Below are 19,363 nucleotides of genomic sequence, written 5' to 3' on the forward strand. Positions count from 1 at the left end.
TGATTCCGCATAATCTAAAAAAGAAGGCCTAGAGGCTTATTAGACTCTTGGAGTTTTGGAGAATTTATATTCCTTCCCTGAGTATTTTAATGACCCTTATTTATCAAATCATCTGCAAGTCTGCATCTTTTGAGTGAGACTCAGAAGATACAGCCCTTAAGTGGGCCACTCAGCAATTTCTCCCCCTGGGCTATTAAGATACTATGGATCCTATGTTTTTGGTAATCTCTGTCCATGTAGAGGAAGCTTGAGTGGAGTCTTTAGCATGAATATAGGAGTGGCCAGAGTAAATGACCCTTAGATTTCTGGAGCAGTAAGCTCACCAACACCACTTGCTATACCCCTTCTGAAAAGTGGTTGTTTACCTGTTGTTACTGGGCCCTCGCTGCTACTGAACAGATGTTGCAAAGCCATAAAATCACCCTTCGTTCAAAGTTGCCTGTTATGATTTGGGTGAGGCAAAATGCACAGCCCCCCAAGAAGATGGATAGGGAACAGAAAGTTTTGCTCATTAAACGGAAATACAACATTCAAAAATTATGCTTGCCAGGGTCCCTTGGGTGTCTGTACCTTTCACATATCAATTACAACTCTGTTAGAAATTGAGACCTCCAATCCAAGCTTTGATATATGCCTCTTCTGTTAGCCCAGTGGGTACTTATCCCTAAGGACTTAACTCCTGAGCAATGCAGTTGTGTTAAGTTTACCACCAGTCCTACCACTGAGAGGCATATGCAACTGGATTTAAGTAGCTCTTAATCTAGTAAGAGGAGATACCCTAGGAAATGGGGATACAAGTAAGTTCTTTCAGTGGGCTAAATTGTAGGCCATATGGCTGGTGTGGGAGAGAGCTTTGAAGGATGGGTCCAATAAGATCTTTTTCTACGCAAACAGAATCTTAAACTCCCCACTGACTACCTGCTCTCCTTGGTCCAGTTGGTGAATCTTTACCTTATTTTTCTAAGGCCTTCTCCTTACCAGGCCTCTTTCTGAATGCTTCCCTGCCTTACTTTCCAGCACACATATAATTATGTTTCATCTCTCATCAATAGAATGTTAGCTCCTTGAAGGCAAGCATTGCCGTGCTTATTTGTATTTGTATCCTCAACACTTGACACAGTTCATGACAGTAAGCATTTAATAAATGCCCTATCTACTCGTCCAGTTACACCGAATCCTAGGCAGTGGACATGACTGCAGTACATCCTTATTTGAGGATTTTTAAAAAACTCACCAATGAGATACAAGCATCAAGCAAGGCTTCAAGTATGGACCTGATGATAGAATATATATTCCTTGCCCAAGGACCAGCCTAGCTAAATTCAAAGAGGTTCCTTACCACATTGGCCAAGGAACTCATGAAGGTCATCTGCTAAAACAGAAGGAATTGCAATTTTTAACATAGTGGGAGTATTCATGCCAACAAAAGTACAGATACTTTCAATACTGAAAAAGTTATTGTCATTATTATTAGTAGTTATTATTAATAATAATAGTTAGAATTTATATAGCACCTACTCTGTGCTAAGTGCTTTACAAATATGATCTCATTTGATCCTCACAACAACCTTAGGAGGTAGGTTCAATTACTATTCCCCATTTTACAGTTAAGGAAAATAAGACAAGCAGAACTTAAGTGACTTGCCCAAGGTCACACAGCTAGTAAGTATCTGAGGCCAGATTTCAATTCAGGTCTTCCTGATTTCAGGCCCAGTGCTCACTCTATCACTATCAATAACAACTAACATTTATATAGGGCTTTAATAATATGCAAAGAACTTTCCTCATATAACCCACGTGTTATTTGAACTTTGGACTCTGGACCCTCACATGACAGACCCAGGTAAACTTGATAATAATCCCTCACAGATGGTCTCTGATTTATGTACTCACCCATGGAAGTCCTGACAACTTTAGTATCTGACTCACTTTGCCTTTACCCAAGTGATACTTGAGAACATCAGCAGCATATGGCATTTCCACAGAAAGGGGTGCCTTCAAGTACTCTGCAAGCACTCAGGCTAACAAGGATGTAAGCATATAGTTTGTTTTCTATAAAATACAGAGAAAATCAAGAGAGTATATAGGGACTCCATTTCTAAGGGACCTACTATAGTCTTTCTGACTTAACATACTACCCTATATGGAAGTTTTGCCCACCCCCATACAATCAAAGGTCTCAAGATTGCTAAAAAGTTAAAAGTTCTTTCTCTCACAATGAACTCTGACTTCACCCAAAAACCTATACTATTCTTCCAACTTATAGTACTGCCTTGGATGAGGCACACCCCTCCATGGAGGGGGGTTTTAAGGATTCGTTAGAGAATCAACACCTTATACCTGCACAGTCCACATGACATATTACCAGTGAGGGACAAGATCCAGGCTACCTCACTGCATTCTTGATTGCATGCCTGGCAGAGCCCTCTGTGATGATTATAGAAGACTTTGAATTCCAAGATGATAATTCACAATTATATAGCATTTTCAAGTTTACAAAGGATTTTTCTTTACAATTACTATGTGAAATGGACAGTATTACAAATATAACTATCTCATTTTATAATAAGGAAACTGAGGCTCAAATAAACCAGGGAACTCTCCCAAGGCCAAAGAGCTTGTAAGTTTTAGAACATTTGACACTACTGACCTCTTCCAGGATACTCCTTCTCTTTTGAGTTTTACAGTGCTTTCTCTTGGTTTTCCTTCTACCTGTGTGACCCACTCTGTCAGTCACCTTAGCTGGACCTTTATTCCTGTCATGCCACTATCAGTATCCCCTAAGAAGACAGAGAGATAGTTTCACTTGCTGATGTCATCAGCTCCTGTGGGTTCAATTATCATCTCTTAAACATGATTTCCAATTCTATATATCCCTATATTCCCAGATATATACATATATATACATAGGGGTGTGTGTGTGTGTGTGTGTGTGTGTGTGTGTGTGTGTGTGTGTATATATATATATATATATATATATATATATATATATATATATATATATATAAAAATATGAAATTTCCCATTGAATTCCCCTATTTCTGTTGATGGTAAACCAGTCTTCCAGTTAAATTTTCAGTGTGAGTGTTTACTCCTCAGAAAGTGGCAATCACTACAAATCAGAGCTTGATATATTATTTTGTTATTTTTTTAGACTCAAAAACATATTGATAATACAAATTAAACTTAAGAATGGTCAGCTAGGTGCAGTGGATAGAACGCTGGGCCTGAAGTCAAGAAGACACCTCTTCCTAAGTTCAGATCTGGCTTCAGACATTTAATAGCTATGTGACCCTGGGCAAGTCATTTAACCCTGTTTGCCTTAGTTTTCTCCTCTGTAAAATGAGCCGGAGAGGGAAATGGCAGACCACTCCAGCATCTTTGCCAAGAAAACCCTAAATGGGGTCACGGAGAGTCAAGCACAACTAAAAACAACTGAACAACGACAAACTTAAGAGTGTGTGCATGCTTTTTCCCCAGACAGCCGAGTAGTTAAACATTTACGGTATCTCATTGTATTATTCTATAAACATTCTGGAGCTTAGAAGGAGTGAAACTCAGGGAATGAAGTCATCAGGATATTGGAGGCCTGGTGACTATAGGATGATGATGATGATGATAATAATAATAACAATAACAACAGCAGGCTTTTATATAGCATTTTAAGGTTTGCAAAATGCTTTGTATCCATTTTCTCATTTGACTCTCACAAGACCCCTTGCTTTAAGTGATCAGGTAGCTAGCTGCATTAGGAAAACAGAGGCAAATCAAGTTCCAAGCCCACTTTATCCCCTTTTGCCAGAGGGAAGGAGGAGGGGTGGGCCTAACCCATGCTGTGGGGAAAGGCCTGTAGATATTAGTTCTATCACATATCACCCTTTGGTGACAAGGGTCTAAAGATCTTCTGGAGGCTTTTTCACCATTTCAGTCCTCTTAGGGCTTTTACAGGATAGTTCTCCTGGCATAGCTGGTGATACAGTAACTAGAGCACTGGATCTGGAGAGTGAGGAAGACCTTAGTTCAACTTTGACCTCAGACACTTATTAGTCGTGTGACCCTGGGCAAGTCACTTAACTCTGCCTTAGGTTTTTCATCTTTAAAATGAAGATAATAATAAGGTTAGGGTAACAACCTCTCAGGGTTGTTGTGAGGACAAAATAAAATAATATTGGTAAAGCATTTTGGAAACCTTAAAGCACTAAGTAAATGCTATTTATTAGGTAGCATTCAACAGCCCAGGGTGACGCCACCTCCTTCGTACCATGTTAAGACACCACAGTTAAATGCTAATACATAATTAGTTACCTGTAGTAACAACAAAAAATCCTGGAAATTAGATGTCAAATCTCACTGATTGTAGCTAGTTGAGGAGGGGGGTTAGGCCCACGTACAAATGGTGAAAAGTCTGAATTATAAACCAGTTTGAAGGGAAACCAGTTTATTGCTTTTAAGTTTATTGACTCAAAGGAGGTTAAGAAACTGTTATTACCCAGTAGAGGTCTTTGTGGGATCAAATTTAATGTATAGATAAGAATAATATGTAATTACCATAGAAATTAAGAATATGTGCTTCTTAAAGCTTGAAAGAAAATTGGAAGCAAATGCTTTTTTTTCAAACAATCTCCACTAAAACATATTTTCAGTTTGCACTATCTGAAATATTCCAAATTAATGGAGTCTGAATTAATGAGTTTTTGCTGTTTCTATGTCTCTCAGAGAGCCAAAGGAAATCCATTTTTGGCTGATCCTCATGTCTTCTGTAGCCAAGGAAATTCCAGTGGGCCAAGATCAGAGTAAATTCATGGGAACCCAAAAGGGAGGTCTCTATTTAAAGAGATGAAATTTACTAGCCTCATATTTTCTTTAGTTAGTAGAGTTTAACAAAAAAATAAAATCATACAACAGATAGAAGTCTAGAAATTTTTTTAAACAAAATGTTCTTCTCTGCAGCTAACCATCTTAGAACCTTAGACACTGAGACTAAGTAATGTGTCCAGGGTCACATACTATCAGTATGTGTCAGAGGTTAGACTTGACTTCAGGGCTTCCTGGCTCTTTCTCCAAAAACCAATGTCTTTCTAATGACAAATAATGAAACAGTAATGATTTTCATTTGGAATTCTTTTCTTCATGAATGTCCTGATAATGTAAAAAGGCATCTTAATGTGTAGAGAAGAGTAATTAATTGTGAGATAATCATAGAATTGAAGAGTTGGATGGATTGTAGGGGTCATCTTGCATCCCTACAGCTTCCCCAATGATTTTGGTCTTCAAGGATTCATTAATTCCCAAAGTTAGCTGCTGCTATCTATCCTTCATTCTCGAAGAGGACCATGAATGACATCAGGGAGGTGATGCCATGACATGTGAGTGAATTGGATTTAAGTGAGGGAGGGCTGTGCAAAGTATCAGCCTCACTTTTTCTCCAGAGGCATCTGGGTCCAGTGGCCAGATATAGATAAGAACAACTGGAGATGGCCCAGGATGCAGTGGGGAACCTTGGCCTTTTCAGACTAAGGTCTTTAACAGATCTCAGTTTGACTAAGGCAGTGTCTCTTCACTGCTATTAACTCCCAAAGTTGGCTACTCCATTTCTGGAGAGCTCCAGTGGTAAGGTCCTTGGTATTAAGCTGAAATCTGCCTCCCTGTAGCTTTTCTCTACTGGTCTTAGTTCTGACCTCTAGGACACACAAACCAAATCTAATTCCTTCTCTCTGTAATAGCCTCCTAGCTATTTCAACACCTGGCAATAAACAAATGAAAATTTGGCATCTTGTTTTCTTATTACTGATATCAGTTTTATAACATCAATGGAGTCTTAATTTTCCTAACACCTTTATACTTAATATACTACTCTGTGCCATCTAATTTATAGAGTGTAGTCAGGAAACAAGGTCATGCAAAGCATTTGATTTTTTCTTTAATTTCACTGATATCATGGAAAAATCAGTTGTATTTTAATTCCTTGAACAAGATTTTTGACAGCTTAAAAAATTATTGGTTTCAACTCCCCTTGATTATAATATTCACAATGAATGTCCTATGTTTAGGAACATTACTTAGGATACATTTTTATATGAATATTCAAAGGGCCTGTAATTTCATCAGTGTGGAGAACTCCTGATTTGAGCTTACAATTATGTCAGTGTGGAAACTTCTGATATGTTTATAGCACTAGCGTATGACTTAGAAGATAAATCTTAGAGGAATAGCATGAGTCACATAGAGGTTAGATGACTTGCCAAGGGCCCCACCATTAATTCATTTCAGAGACAGGATTTGAACCCATATAACCTAACTCAAAGCTTAGCTCTCTATCCACTTTGCCAAACTGCCTCTCATGTAGCTTCACAACTAAAATCAAATAGATTTTTCTTCGACTATAAAGTTCTGAAATACTATTATTGGTTACCTTGTGTAAAGACATTAAAATCTATGCCAGATTATTTTAGACAGCACTTTCAAGAAATGTCTAAATTTTGTCTTGGGCACTGTTCAAGTGTCCAAGCTGGAGATAAGTATTAACTGTGTATAGTTCAAGTAGAAATTAACCTTAATTTTAGAAATGACCTTTGATCAGAGTCATATTATCCCAGAATCAAAGAGTTTGAGCATTGAGAAAGGCCACTAGCAGTGGTCTAGCCTGTCAAGATATTTTTAGATCCTCACAGAGTTAGCTATCCTTTCAGTTTTGTGTCATTTGTACTTTTGATGAACATACCATCTGTCCCCTAATCAGAATCATTGACTAAAAATTCAGTAGCTTTGAGCCAAGCACAGATCCCTGAGTACTGAGCTGGAGACATTCTGCCACACTGATGCTGAATCAATAACAACTGTTACGTGGCATTTCCCTCATTTACTCTTTTGGTAATCCCTGTCACAAAAGCAAGCAAGGTTAGCCTGAACATGATCTGTTTTTGATGAAGCCATGTTGGAATAGCCTTTTCCCTGTCTAGATGTTCGCAACCATCTCTTTAATGGTCCTTTCTAGAATTTTCCTAGACTCAGCTCACTGGCCTGTAATCTGCAGACTGTGTTCCTTGTACTTTTTTTTGAAAACTGGAATAGCATTTGCCCTTCTCCAATCCTATGGTGCCTTCCCTATTTAGCATGACCTTTCAAATATTACTAACAGTGACTCAGCTATGACATTTGCCAACTCTTTTAGGACTCACAGATGTAGTTCATTTGGGTCAAGTGAAAGCAATAGAGCATGGTAAAAAGAAATGCACCAATTATAATTATTAAGAGATTTGGTCCTGAAGAGTAGTTGGGAAAATCCATCCTTTCTTCCTTCTCTGCAAAGGTCAGGGGATTTACAGGTAGGGAACATTACAAACTGTCAGACCAGGTTTGTGTCTTAGATAGTTTTACTGAACTTCTTTTTCTCTTCTTTTTTTTTTAAATTTCTAATATGTAATATTTTATTTTTCACCCAATTACATGTTAAAACAATTTTTTAACATCTGGGTTTTTTTTTTAAGTTTTGAGTTCCAAATTCTATCCATCTCTCATTTCCTCTGCTCCCCCTTCCCTGAGATTGGTAAGCAATCAGAGAAAAATACACATGTACAAACATGTAAAACATTTCCATATTAGTCATTTTATACAAGAAGACTTGAAGAAAGAAAGTGGTGCTTCAGTCTGTATTTAGACAATATCAGTTCTCTCTTTGGAGGTGGATAATATGCTTCATCATTAGTCCTTTAGAATTCTCTTGGATCAGTGTATTTCTGAGAACAGCTAAGTCATTCACAGTCCTTCATCGTACAACATTGCTATTACTGTGTACAGTGTTTTCCTGGTCCTGCTTGCTTCATTTTGCATCGGTTCACATAAGTCTTTCCAGGTTTTTCTGAAATCATCCTGCTTGTCACTTCTTATAGCACAATAATCCATCACAGTCATGTACCACAACTTGTTTAGCCATTCCCCAATTGATGAGCAGCCTCTTGATTTCCAAATCTTAGCCACCACAAAAAGTTGCTATAAATATTTTTGTACAAATAGGTCTTTTCCCTTTTTTTATGTCTTTGTGATGTAGACCTAGCACTGGTATTGCCGGGTCAAAGAGTATGTAATTTTATAGCCCTTTGAGCATAGTTCCAAATTGCTTTCCAGAATGGTTGGACCAGTTCACAACTCCACCAACAGTACATTAGTGTCCCAGTTTTCCCACGTCTCCTCCAACATTTATCATTTTCCTTTTTTGTCATATTAGCCAGTCTTTTTTATTTTAAATTCTTTGTTATAAGAGCTAGCTCACTAGGTAGGAAACAGGGCAAGGAGAGATTCAGAAATGAAGGTGATATAAAAATAAAAGATATCAATAAAAATTGCAAATAGGAAAAAATACCATTTGAGATAGACCTACTTTTTCTGAAGCTCATATCATAGGATCTAGAACTGAAAGGGATCTTAGGTAATCTAGCTCAAATGCCTCATTTTGCAACTGAGGAAACTGCAAAGTCAAAGGCATAAAAAGTAACGGAGCTGGAATTCAAATTCAGCATCTTCTGGCCCCAAATCCAGCCTTCTTTCTAAAACACTGCAATCCATCCACTATATCCACTTTCAATGGGTACCATTGTAGAACTTGGGCTGTCTATCTGTTCTTGCTACAGGACAGACTCCCTTCAATTTCCTGTCCCACATGTCTTTAATGCTTCCTTTCACATCACTTCTCACCTGTGGGTCATCACAATTAATAAGCTATAGCTTTTTTACAGCCATCATGCATCTCTCCATTGCCCTTTGGGTCATCTGAAGGTATGATTCCTTTGAGATGTAGTGTTCCACAAATCACAGCCATTTTAAAACCACAAAGTGCCATAGAAATAGGAGCTAATCATTGTTATTCTCTTTTCTCTCCTGTGAAAAAGCTAGTCCATCAACCAGGAAAGCTGCTTCTGTTAGAGGAAGCTACTTTCAATACATCCTTTTCTTTTCTTTCCCCCACTTTAGGTGGTTCTTATCATTAGTGGAAACCTGAGCTTCCTAAACTGGTTGACCATCGTTCCCAGTATTGCCTGCTTCGATGATGCTGCCTTGGGGTTCCTGTTTGGCTCTCAGCAGGGAGGGGTTAAAGATCAAGTCCACAAAATGCAGCTTGAAGAGGCAAAGGAGAATAAGCCCCCTGTGAGATATGGTAAGTTATTTTCCAGGAAGAATAAGTCTTCAAAACAATGGTCTCCACCGGGATTTCCCAAAGGCATATCCAGGTATAGTACAAGGAGAGAGTTGTGGATGATTTGCATTTGCCTACCTGGAGGGGACAGTCTGTGCTTCCTGTCAGGCAGTCTTCACATTAGAATGGTTTCTAGCAATGTTGAATGTTGTCATTTCTTGAATTTTTTCTTCTCAAATCCCATTTGCCCAAAAACTGTCGTGGCCTAATGCATCAGTAAGAGTCCTGGGCTGGGATTCAGGAGAGAGGAATCTGTTCCTAACTCTACAACTAATTCACAGTGTAATCTTGGGTAAGTCACTTCCCTCTCAGACTCAGTTTCCCTTCCTATACATAGGTGAAAGAGGGGTGAATGAGAAGAGCTCTAAAGTCCCTTCTGCCTCTGAGATGTAATAAAGCGCTCTTTCTAGGATGAAGAGGTGGTGGCATCCAAGGAAGAGAGACCTAGCCAGGGAAGGGGATTGGGTGGTGATGGGGCTTCCAGAACTTGCCTTAGCTACAATTTAGAAAGCATTACTGTAGAAGAGCCATCATATATGTATATGTATATTTGTATATTTGCAGGTATAATACTAGGCATTAGGGATACAAATACAATCTCCAGGACTTTGGAGACAGGGAAAAGATATGGCCCAATTAGCTGTGTTAACTTCTCTGGGCCTCAGTGTACTTCCCTGTAAAAGGAGGAAGTTGAGTTAGATGATATAAAAGGGCCCTTCTAATGCTGTCAGCACCATAGTCTATGATTTCTTGAAATATAGCACAGGGAAAAAAAAACAGGCTTTCATAAAGCCCACTGAGATTCAAATGGAGCTATTTGACCAAGCTTTAAACCTAAGTCACTCTGGCTCTCACTGATAGGCCAACAGTAGGTCTCAGTCCAAGACTCACTTGGTCATTGTTTGGGTTTTTGCTGGCTCAGAGTGAGGGTAAATAGCATTTGTTTCTTCTGGCCAGAAATCCTGAGGGTCTTCCCCTCCCAGATTGATTTTTGTAAGTAGGTAGTAGAAGCTATTTTTTGCCTCATTTCTTACCTAGCTTTAATCGCTGAATGGGCATTGCCTCAGACAAACCAAGACCTGGGAAAGACCTTAGCTTAAAAAGGCCAAGATCTGCATTGAATCTAAGGCCATCTCTAGTCGTCTTGATCTATATCTGGCCACTGGACCCACATTGCTCTGAAAGAGAGGGTGAGGCTGGTGACTCTGCACAGCCCTGCCTCACTTAAATCTAATTCACTTGCAAGTCAAGACATCACCTTCCTGATGTCATTGGTCCTTCAAGATGGAAGGACAAACAACAACAAATTCTGGTACAGAACTTGCAATGTATGTGCACTACATGCTCTAAGATATCACAGAAGAAGTAGGTATTTAGGTGGAGCAGTGAATAGAGTGCCAGGCCTGGAGTCAGGAAGATCTGAGCTCAGATCTGGCCTCAGATACTTACTAACTGATTGACTCTGGACAAAGTCACTTAGCCTCTCTTTGCCTCAGTTTCCTCAGCTGTAATATGGGGATTGTAATAGTACCTACCTCACAGAGTTGTTCTGAGATTCAAACGAGATATTTTTAAAGCTATTAGCACAGTGTCTAGATAGAACATAAGAGGTGCTATATGCTAGCTGTTGTTATTGTCATTAAGTAAAAAATACCACCAACCCCGTCTTCAGTGACCTGAGCTTTTCTGATGATCACAGAATCAAAGAATCTCAGAGCTGGGAGGGAACTCAGTAGCCATTTGGTCAATCAAAACTTCAAGAACCAATTCCTTCTACCTGACGAGTGGGCCTTCAGTGAGGGAGGATGAGTAGCCACATCTCCGGTATCTCACAGTTAGGGAATTTTCCCTTCCATCCAGCCTCAGTCTACCTCTTTGCTACTTTTAGTCATTACTCTTAGTTCTGCCCTCCGGGGCCAGGCACTGCAAGTCTAAACTCTCTCCTACATAAGAGCCTACATAAGTTCTCCTGCTCTGAATCTCTTCTCCTGACTCAACAACCCCAGTTGTCGGTCTGTTTTTGTTTTTGTTTTCCAAATAGTTCTCATGTAGCAAGGTTCCTATCCTATTCTCTTGTTATACTATTGCTGCTCCATCTGCCCAGCCTGCCATCCCTATTCTGGATCCTAACCTTCCTAAAATGAGGCACCCAGGATACTACAGATGTCTTATAGGATAGAACTGCCCTCTCCTTTCCTCTGGACACTAGCCTTTTAATAATGTAAAAATTGCTCTCTTGGCTGCCACATTTCACAAGTGACTCGTGTTATACCTATAAGCCACTAAGACCTCCAGGTCCTTTTCATATGAATTGCTTTCTAGGCATTTTAGATATCTAGATGAAGAAACAAGCTCACAGTGGTCAAGTCTCTCATGCAAGGTGATATAGCAGCTAGTGGATGAACAGGGACTAGTACCCAGATCTTCTCATTCTCAGGTGTTCTCAGTGCCGTACCATAAAACCTCTCAACACAACATTTAGCAATGACAGCACTACCTACTCTGTGTAAGGCACTGTGACTGAAGCACATCAATCCAGTCGTCCTCATGAACATCCAGTGTTAATGTACAGGGTGTTGGGCGAGCAGTAGGAGGACAAAATTGGGATGACTCCAGGGTCATATTTGCAGGTACAGTACTAGGCATTAGGGATACAGATACAATCTCCAGGACTTTGGAGACAGGGAAAAGATATGGCCCAATTAGCTGTGTTAACTTCTCTGGGCTTCAGAGCCAGGAGGGAACTCAGTAGCATGAAAGTTCCTATTATGTGGAAAAGGAGTCGTACTTTATAGTTAGAGAGACATGGCTCTGACGTGGATTAGAGTATGATCTTGGTCAGGTCTTTCTACTTCTCCAATAATAATTTCATTTATGTAGCATTTTCAGGTTTGCAAAGGGCTAACTTATGTATGTTAACTCATTTGATCTGCACAACAGTAGAGTGAGAAGCACATTTAACCCTCAACAACACCTACCTTGTGGAGTTGTGATGTCATTATCTTCATTTTATAGGTGAGGAAACTGAGGTAGAGAGAGGTTAAATGACTTGCCCAAGATCACACAGCTAGTAAGTGCCTGAAGCAGGATTTGAACTCATTTCTTCCTGACTGCAAGTCCATCACTCTACCCACTGTATCACTGAGCCTTGTGGCCTCATCTATAAAATTGGGATAATGATATCTGTACTGCTTACCTAACAGACTTATTGTGAAGAATTTTGTTTGTAAATATTGAAACACTACAGGAATGAGTAGTTATTATTAAGGGGATGTAAGCTATTTGTTATAGTGGTAATAAATGTATTTAAATGTAAAACTATTGATAGTAAGTACATGCTATTAACATGTAATCACATTCACATTAATATTTAAGTGTAAAGTACTATGAATAAACAAATGGTGTTAGCTTGTATACATATCAAAAGTCTATATCTTTTCCTTACAAAATTAAAGGGTAGAGATATACCATTTATTTGAATTTTCTGAGGCTTTGCATCTGGGACCAGTGGGTGTTTTTAGGATTGCTGGCACGTGGTAGGAGGCTCATTTTGGGGACCGAGAAGTGAAGTCACAAGGTTAGATGAATCAGTCCTACAAATGCCTTCTTTTTAAAAGCTCGGTGGGGAGCCAAGTCCTCCTGTGTACCTCATTACTTGCAGTTTCCCACTATTTCCCACTGATCCCATGGCTCAGCTCTGATCATCTTTGGGGAATTATAATAGTTTAGACACATACATGCTGGACCCTTTGCTTCCTTAATTAAGCAAGTCATTAAATGGGCACTAACCTTAAAAACATGCTTAATCTTCATTTCTCCAGCAAGTACAGAGTTGCAGGATTTAGGATATCACACTAAAAGCGAGAGTTGGAGGCCTATTTGGGAGTGTGAAGCTTGGCTGTGAATTTGAACTTGGCATCACTATGCTACAGATAATCATGAAAAAGGAAATAGGGTTTTTTTTTTTAACCAAGAGGAGAAGGGCCTAATTGAGCATGGGCTGATGTGCACCTACCTCCTTCATCACCTAATTTCTGTCCCAGGAAGAACTTGTTTCACGTACCCAGGGATTTTACAAGGAAACAGGCCAGATGTAAGAGGAGAGAAGTTCTTTCTACTCTCCAGGATGCCATTTCTTATCAATTTGGTATATCAACATCATTTACATACATTGTACAGCAGCAAGAAGTGGTCTTCCAATAAAGCAATGCAGAGAGTTCTATCCTAGAAGGTTCATTTCATGTGAAATGCTAGTTTCCTCTGAAATAATATTTCATTATTGTAGGTAGTTAAATTTCATTATGTGTCCTGCAAGGACTAGATTTATTTCAGATTTTTAACAGGTTAAAACTCTTTAATTGGTGCACCTTTGCAGATAGAATAGTGAGACGTCTTTGGACTAGGTATAAAACCCTGATACATCTAAAGGGCGCACTGTGGAAGGCTTTATTTGTTATGTTGTATTCCACTAACCATGTGGCCTCAAGTCACTTACTCTGGGTTTTGGTTTTCTACTATATTGCAAGATAGGTACACGATTTAGACACTAAAGGTGAGACCTTGAGCAAATTAGGGGAGCATGGCAAAAATTACCCATCATATCTGTGGGTAAGGGAAGAGTTTATGACCAAACATGAGATAGAGGGGATCTCAGGATGTAAAGTGGATCATTTTGATTACATGAAATTAAAAAGATTTTTTTCACAAGCAAAACCAGTGCAGCCAAAATTAGAAGAAAAGCAGGAAACTGGGGAAAATTTTACAGCAAGTTTCTCTGATAAAGACTTCATTTCTCAAATACATAGAGAATTGAGTCAAATTTATAAAAATAAGAGGCATTCCCCAATCAATAAATGGTCAAAGGATATAAAAAGAAAGTTTTCAGAAAAAGAAATCAAAGCTGTCAGTAGTCATATGAAAAAATGCTCTAGGGGCAGCCAGGTAGTGAAGTGGATACAGCACTGGCCCTGGAGTCAGGAGGACCTGAGTTCAAATCCAGCCTTAAACACATAACACTTACTAGCTGTGTGACCCTGGACGAGTCACTTAATGCCATTGCCTAGCCAAAAAAAAGAAAAATGCTCTAAATCACTAATAACTAGAGAAATGCAAATTAAAATAACTCTGAGGTGCCACCTCACACCTGTCAGATTGGCTAACGTGATAGAAAAAGAAAATGACAAATGCTGGCGAGGGTGTAAAAAAATAGGTGCACTTTGTGGAGCTGTAAATTGGCCTAGCCATTCTGGAAAGCAATTTGAAACTATGCCCAAAGGGCTATAAAACTGTGCATACCCTTTGACCCAGCAATACTACTACTAGGTCTGTACCCCAAAGAGATAACAGAAAAAGAAAAAGACAAAGACATATTTGTACAAAAATATTTATAGCAGCTCTTTTGTGGTAGCAAAGACTTGGACATTGAAGGGATGCCCATCAACTGGGGAATGGCTGAACAAGTTGTGGTATATGAATGTAATGGAATACTATTGTGCTATAAGAAATGACAAGCAGGCTGATTTCAGAAAAACCTGGAAAGACCTATATGAGCTTATGCAGAGTGAAGTGAGCAGAACCAGGATTACACTGTCCATAGTAACAGCAATATTGTAAGGATGATCAACCGTGGAAGACTTAGCTACTCTGATCAAGACAATGATCCATGACAGTTCGTAAGGATTTATGACAAAAACTGCTCTCTACCTCCAAAAAGAGAACTGATAAACTCTTGAGTGCAGATTGAAGCATATTTTTTCATTTTCTTTATTTTTCTTGCTCTTTTTTTGTTAACATGACTAATATAGAAATATACTTTGTGTGATTTCATATGTATAATGGGTATCATTGCTTGCCTTCTAAAAGAATAGAGTTGGGACCAGAGGGAGGGAGATAATTTGAAACTCAAACTAAAAAAAAAAAAAAGAATGTTGAAAAAATTAAATGATCTAACTTACAAAAAAAAGGTAAGAGAGTTGGACTAAGTGGTCTGAGGCATTGAGGAAAGCATCCCCTATTGAGACTATTCCCCATTCTTGGAGCAACAGTCTTGACTGTGACTGAGGCACAAGTGAAGGGTGGGGTGGTACAGTGTGGGTTTAGCCTTACAGCTCCCATTAAAGCAGGATTCTTCATGCATCTAAACTCTTCTTCATACCCTTCTCACTCTTAACAGATGAACAGAATATTTACCCAGACCTTAGTTATCACTAGCAGGCAGGAAAGAATGCCTGTTTTAAATCCCAAATCAAACACTTAGACTCTCTGATTCTCATTTTCCTCATCTGTAAAATGAGTCTAATATTTGCGCTACCTACCTCACAAGGTTGTTATGAGGAAAGTGCTTTCTAAACCTTCAATATATAAAAAGGTAAGTCATGTACAAGGGCTACCTCAAGCACTATCTATGATTGTAATAAAAAATTAATTAAAAATTAATCGACAAGTCAATCAATAAATGTGAACTAAATATGTACTGTTGGGGGGCCCTGTGCTGAGTACTGGAGGTAACACAAAAGACCCACAAAATCATCTTTGCCCTCAGGAAACCTGCCATCTAACATGGAATATAAGATACATCCACAATAATCTACAATATTTTGGTACTACTTTTTCCTTTACTAAGCAGTTTCCTCACAACTCTGGGAAGTAGGAAGTATACGTTTTATCACTCCATTTTACAAACGAGAAAACTGAAGTACAACAAAGCTAAATGTTGTAGACTTTGACCTCAGAGATCATTCTGGAGCAAAAATCCTCCCTGACAAGCTCCATTTAAATACTTTCCTTGATGGAGAATTTGTTACCTCCAAAGGCAGTCCATTTCATTCTTGAATGCCTCTAATTGTTAGGATGTCTTTCTTTCCATTGCGCTAAAGTGTGCCTTTCTGCAGCTTCCAGCCTCTGGTCTTTGTTCTTGCCTTTGGGGTTAAGCAGAACAAGTCTAATCATACTGATGTCATGTCCTCCCTCTAGTCCCTCAACTTAAGCTATCTCTTCTCCATGCCAAGCATTCTACTTCTTCCAGCAGAGGGCATGGTTTCAAGTTCCCTCATCATCCTGGTTGCTATGCTCTAAATGGACTCCCTCCTGTCAGTGTCCTTCCTAAAACAGTGTACTTAGGCCTGGAACTCTCCAGGATAGAAAGCAGGAGAACATGAATCTCTCTCTTTCTGGATACTAATAGAGGACATCTTTTTCAGCTGTGGTTTCACACTACTGACGCCTATGGAACTTTCCTTCCACTAAGACCTAGATAACTTAGCCACAACTTCCAGATTCTGTACTTGACTTTTTCATCATTCTATTCTTAATTTAACACCAAAAAAAAAAGAATATTTGCATATACAAAGTAGAAAAGAAAAAGAAGAGTACATGTGAAATCATGGATATTACATATGGCTTTGGTCTTTTTACACGTACATGTAATAAATTCAACTTGTTCCTGTTGAAGCTGTCTTGCTTCTCTGTGTTTCCTTCTAAATTTCATTATGTTCCCTCCTATTCATCTTTTTACATGATTTATAATTTTTTTCTTCTTTTTTGGCAATATTATCTCCCTTTCTCAAGTCTCCCCATTCATACAAAAATTAAAAGGGGAAAATAGAAAACTTGTAACAGATAAGCATAGACAAACAGAACAAATCCACACATTTTCCACGTCCAAAAATGTTATATCTGTTTCTGCATCTTGGGTCCATCATCTCTCTGTCAGGAAAGCATATTCACAATCAGTCTTCTGAAGCTGTGGTTGGTCGTTGCGTTAATTAGTTTATACTTGATTTTTTTTTTAAACCCAGGTGTAGAACATTTATCTTCCCTACAGAACTTACTTTTGTTTCGGCCTATTACAGAACAGAATGGAGAAGATTCAACCACATAAGGAAATAGTAATGAAAGGGTTTGAATAAAAAGTTCAGTGATAAGCATGCACATGATTATTCAGAGACCAAAGAGCCAGATGGCCTGGTTGGTACCCAGTGTTTTTATGGGTAAGAAAAGTAAGCTGAAGTTTGAAGCATAGGCTGAGACCAGATTATGAAGAGCTTCTGATTCCAGATAAAGGAATTTAGAGTTGACCTTACTGGCAGTAGAGAACCACAGTAAAATAACCTGAAAAGGCCAGTTTGGAGGACACGATAGTACAGCTGTCTGTGATAGATTAGGCATATGGAGCATGTCTTCTCAGGTTAAATCCCAACTCCCACTCACCCCAGAGCTGGCCTACCATTTCCCGTCAGGACTCTCAGAGTAAATCTGAGGGGCTAGAGGGATTGTCTTTTTACTACTATACAACTCACAAGCTGTGTACTTAACAGACTTAGCATAAACGATACGAAATATCCCACCCCGCTCCAAGTCAATGATATGCTCCCATCACCACATACAAAGACCAGGGGAAAGTAAGCTAAAACTCAGTGAGTGCATTAGAGTAAGTCAGCTCCTGGTTCCTGGAATTCCTTTTCTCCAGTTCGGGGGGGGGGGGTGTCTTAGATATAGCATAGTCTCCTTTAAGACCTGTGAATCTGCATCTAGTCTTACCCTAGCACCCAAAGCAGACCGTGTGACTAGCCATAGGGAGGACAACACTGTATTGCTAATGAGAAGATGGGTAGTATAAAATCCCTCTAGACCTTTGGAAACTCAGAGTCCTCCTCCAGCCAAGGCATGCAGAGAGGGGAAGGAAACCAAGGCTGGAACTAAAAGTGCTTTCTTCTTCCTCCAAGTGACTCATGAGGTTTAACTGAGTCTCTCTCCTCATTTGCTGCTCATTTGCTAGAATCCCAGTCTCTGCCAGATGCTTAAATAACTTGGTCTATTTTATAGGCAACCCTCTGGGCCCTTGTGACTAAGTTTCCTCACCCAATCTGAACACTTCCTATCAACTCACTCCATTTTCTCTTAATCTAAAGCATTTGATTGTTTGGTTGACTGATAATTGTTTTCTCTTCATAAAGGCATCTAGGCATCTTATCTTAACAGCCAGCTAGGCTTAGAGTCAGAAATACCTTCATTCAAATCGGGCCTTGGACATTTGCTACTAAATGTGTGACCCAGGGCAGATAACCTTTTTTTGCCTCAGTTTGCTCAACTGCAAAATGGCTCTTATAAACAGCACTTACCTCACAGGGCTGTTGTGAAGATTAAATGAGATAATATTTGTAAAGCAATTAGTGCTTATTCTCCTCTAGGTGATTGATCTATTCAGTGAACCCTACCCTTTCACTTACATAGATTTTCATTCAAATGGGTTAAGGCCTCCATATCTTTAAAAGAATATGTGGGCTCCAATGGAGTTATTTTTCTTTTTTTTTTAAAGTTTTATTATTGCTTTTATTATAGTTAATCTCAGTTATTTATCAACATACGTATAGCAGTGGACCTTCCCTTGTAAGCAAGAAAAATAGTTAAGCAAATATATCTAAAACAGTGACCATCCTTGGACATAGTATGCAACATTCTGCCCCACCAGACCCTTACCTCTCTGCCAAGTAGAAGTATACATGTTTCATTACCTGTCCTCTGGGACCAAGGTTAGTCATAACAATTCCTCAAAATTTGGCTTCTTTCTAGTTTGCTTTTTATTGACCTAACTGACATCATTGCATATATTGTTCTCCTAGCTCTCCCTTTTTCACTGTATCAATTCATGTTTCTTCTGTGTTTCTTTGAGTTTCTCATATTTGTTATTTCTTATCCCACAGTAATATTCCATTATATTCATATGTCACATCCAATTGGACTATTTTCCCTACAGTCTCTAAAACATATGTTGTTTGGTTTGGCCCTTTTTTCTAGTATTTGGAGAAAATATCAGGTTTAGAAAAATTATATAATAGATTGGTAAGATTCAGGCTGATTTGGGCTAAGAACTTTCAAAGTAGAGTCCCAGAGGCTATTCCAAGCTTGTGGAATATGCCAGTAAGATAACCACATTGTTTGCAATCTGATAATAAAAAAAAAAATCAACCTTGAAAGAGTTGGAAGTAATAACAACTGTGCATATAGCATTTTAGTTTCCATAAATACTTTCTTCATAAAGTATTATTATACATACCCGTTTTACAGAGGAGGAAATAGTCTCAGGAGAGTAATGTGTTTTGCTCAAAGTCACGTTGCTAGTAAAAGGTGAAGCCAGAACCTGAACCCACGTCTGCAGGTTGCCATTCCACTGTT

General features: G+C 38.9%; 1 protein-coding gene across 2 annotated transcripts in view; it reads left to right on the top strand.

Moving 5' to 3' along the window:
- Positions 1-19,363, top strand: part of LMF1 (lipase maturation factor 1) — a 729,514-nt gene that overhangs the window by 649,707 nt on the left and 60,444 nt on the right. For both annotated transcript variants that reach the window (XM_021006793.2, XM_078152596.1), the window contains one exon: positions 8,968-9,151. In XM_021006793.2, the coding sequence (XP_020862452.1) occupies positions 8,968-9,151 (184 nt within the window). The remainder of the gene's footprint in view (positions 1-8,967; positions 9,152-19,363) is intronic.

This window comes from Phascolarctos cinereus, unplaced genomic scaffold (genome assembly GCF_003287225.1).
Source record: "Phascolarctos cinereus isolate Bilbo 61053 unplaced genomic scaffold, phaCin_HiC Scaffold_4;HRSCAF=312, whole genome shotgun sequence".
NCBI classification, from domain to species: Eukaryota; Metazoa; Chordata; class Mammalia; order Diprotodontia; family Phascolarctidae; genus Phascolarctos; species Phascolarctos cinereus.